At 62.1% G+C, this 2921-nt stretch overlaps 1 protein-coding gene across 1 annotated transcript in view; it reads right to left on the bottom strand.

Annotated features, from left to right (window-relative positions):
• Positions 1-420: 420 nt before the first annotated feature.
• Positions 421-2921, bottom strand: part of LOC113940408 (maestro heat-like repeat-containing protein family member 7) — a gene marked incomplete at its 5' end in the record, with an annotated part of 3994 nt that continues 1493 nt past the window's right edge. The window contains 8 exons of the mRNA XM_027631549.1: positions 421-611; positions 761-817; positions 1088-1190; positions 1391-1492; positions 1651-1800; positions 1934-2110; positions 2321-2458; positions 2581-2695. Of these exons, the coding sequence (XP_027487350.1) occupies positions 505-611; positions 761-817; positions 1088-1190; positions 1391-1492; positions 1651-1800; positions 1934-2110; positions 2321-2458; positions 2581-2695 (949 nt within the window). The remainder of the gene's footprint in view (positions 612-760; positions 818-1087; positions 1191-1390; positions 1493-1650; positions 1801-1933; positions 2111-2320; positions 2459-2580; positions 2696-2921) is intronic.

The following is a 2921-nucleotide window of genomic DNA, read 5'->3' as shown; positions in this document are numbered from 1 at the left end:
CCACCCCTCCAGAACACGCAGATGCCGTAGAGAGACTTCATTACTGGTTAGGATGGGTAAGATTATCTTATAGGTGACACCTGGGTGAGTATGAGGTGTCGAGCCTCCTTCCTAGGGTCTTTTGTGCATTTTTTCCTCCGACCTAATTCTTTTCCCTCAGGCGCCTGTTTTTTCCCCTTTTTTCCCTGTTTGCCACCTTTTTTCTAATAAATAGCTATTTTTTGCCAACTAGCAACGGTGTTTGGTTTATTCACGTTCCAGAATCCCTCGAACCTGTTTTTCCCCTGGTTTTTCCACCTTTCCCTGTTACAGGCGGACACTGCCCTGAGGAAAAGGCCGGGCCTACCATGCCCTGCACAGCCAGTCTTGGAGCTGCTGGAATCTGGAGTAGGGAGCCATCTGTACAACTCTCAGCATGTAGCAGTATTGAATTGCCAGGCCTGCCATGGCGAGTCTGATGCCATCTGTCACGCCTCTACGGGCTGGAAGAGGCAGGAACGGAGACTACCAGAATGGGAAGAAGGGAGTTCTCCGTACAGCTCTGATGATGTGGAGCGTTTCACGTGCCAGGTTTGAGACAGCAGGGCTGTCATCAGTTATGTTTTGAAGGGCTGGAAGAGAAAGGAAGAGAGCCAAGGTGAGAGGCCAGGGGTGTGGGGACATGAGGAGCCCCTCCTGCCAGGGCCATCCCAGCCAGCTCTTGCCATGGCCAGGAGGGAGCAGGGCCCAAGGGGATGAGCTGGAAAGTGCCCTCGCTCACCCTGGCAGATGAGCTGCATCTCTGGCTGCTCCTGCTTCATGGACCTGGCAGCGATCCCTGGGAACACAGAACCTGTCAGGCCCCAGAGGCACAGGTCCCCTGCAGCGGCACTGCCAGCCCGGCCACACGGCCTCCTGGCCTGGCAGGGCTGAGCCCGGGGCCTTCCCACATGGGGACGCCCCAGGGCTGGGCTGGCACAGGGCGGCAGCAGGCGCCAGGCCACTCGGGGCTCCACATGCCCTGGGCCGCATCCTGCTGCCGTTGCAGCAGCCAGGGCTGGGGCCGAGCTGCAGCGGGGCAGGGAGGGACCCTGGGCTTGTGGCTCACCCAGAAACTTGATGGCCAGCTTTCGCAGGGGCTCCTCTGGGCTCTCCAGGTACGGCAGGGCCTGGCGCACGTACTGGCCCACTCGGCTCCTGTCCTTTTCCAGCTGCAAAAGCGCCAGGGCACGGAGGGAAGGCTAGGCTCAGGCTCTGCCCCTTGGCCGGGCGCTCCCTGCCCCCAGCACGGGGCTCCCCTGCCCGCAGAGCCCTGAGGCCCGTCCAGCAGCTGCTGGGACCGGGTTTGGGGGGAGCAGAGGGCTGGGTGCTCCCGGGGAGCCAGGGGCTGGGGCTTTGGGGCCGTCCTTACCAGGCACTCGGGAAACCTCCACGGCTGCTCCGTGGTCACCAAGTGCTCAAGGTCCCTCCACTTCAGGAACCTGGCTGCACCAAACAGTGCTCTCCGAGAGGCCTGCACAGCAACAGAGAGCAGGCCATGGCACCGCAGCCCAGGGCACAGCACCCGCATCCCTGCACCAAGGCCAGGAGGAGGCTGCAGGCAACCATGGGCCAGGGCAGGAGGCACAGCAGCCTCCTGCCATGGGGACACCGGAGCCCACGAGTCCTCACCTCTGCCACACGCTGGTTCTCATCCTGCCAGTTGAAGTAGAGTGGCACCAGCCTCAGGTACACAGGTGGCTTTAGGCTCTTGCTCCTCTCTGTCGCTTCCAGCACCTCCCGGAAGAGGAGCATGGAGAGCTGCTGCAGCTGGCTGTGCTCCTGGTGCAAAGGAAGAGGAAAAGACCTCAGTACTGGCTTCTCCAGGCCCACCAGGGACCAGGCCTGAAAAGGCACTGGGCCCAAAGTTTCCTGGCAGCACTCAGTGCCCACGATGAGGGGCACAGAGCCTTACGTTGTCAAAGAGTGGTCGCAGCGCCTCAAGCAACTTCAGGGCAGTGGGGTTGGATATTTGAATGATTTTCAAGCCCAGCACGTTGATGAACGCAGAGAGAGTCATCTGAACCGCGTCTCTGTCTGCATCCTGCAGTAGTTCCAGGAGGCTTTCATTCAGGCTCCAGATGCTCTTAGCCTGTGTGGAACACAATGCTGTGGTGCAGTCCCATGCTGCTGCCGCAGGGCCCAGAGGCCAAAGGCGCGTCCCAAAGGAGTTGGGCAGCTGGACGGGGAGGAGGAGAGCTGGGAGCAGCTGTCACAGCTGCCAAAGGCCAGCCAAGGCCAAGCTACTGCCTTGCACAGCCCCACGCTGCTGTCCCGGCTTCAGCCCCTGCCCCCTGCTCACCATTGCGGGAGCCTTGCTGATCACCAGCAGGCCTCGGAGCGCCAGGCGACACCTCTCCGGGCAATGGCTGCGCAGGCGCCTTGAAATTATCTGCAGGACGCTGGGCCCACATTGTCTGGGGTTGAGGCAGTGCAGGACCTGAAAGGCAGGGAGCAGTGACGGGGCTGGGCCCAGGCAGCAGCACAGGGGGCAGGCTGCGGTTGTGAGAGGGCAGAGAGGGGGAGGCAGCTGGGCCAGGCAGCGCTCGCCATCAGGCTCACCTCCACCAGGAACGCCAGGGCAGGCAGTTCCCACAGGGGCTCTTCCCTGCTGAGCCGCGGGAGCAGGCTGACGGCGATGCTGCGGCAGAAGGAGCGGGAGACACGGCACAGCTCCCTACAAGGGGGAATAAAGGTGCCACAGACCCTGAGCCAGGTGGGCAAAGCTCTCCTGGGACTGACTCACACAGGCCTGGTCTTTGGCCACAAGCCCAGGAGAGGACGTGAGCGCTTTGGGAGGTGGCTCCTCCTGTGCAGCCGCCCCTCTCCGCCTTTTCCACTCTGCTCAGCCATCCTTGGCTGCCAAGGCCCTCTGGCCCAGCAGCACGGGCACTTTGTGGGGT

The sequence above is a fragment of the Corapipo altera genome, unplaced genomic scaffold (genome assembly GCF_003945725.1).
Source record: "Corapipo altera isolate COAL_440 unplaced genomic scaffold, ASM394572v1 59391, whole genome shotgun sequence".
In the NCBI taxonomy this organism is placed as follows: Eukaryota; Metazoa; Chordata; class Aves; order Passeriformes; family Pipridae; genus Corapipo; species Corapipo altera.
This window is presented reverse-complemented; position numbering and strand designations above follow the sequence as displayed.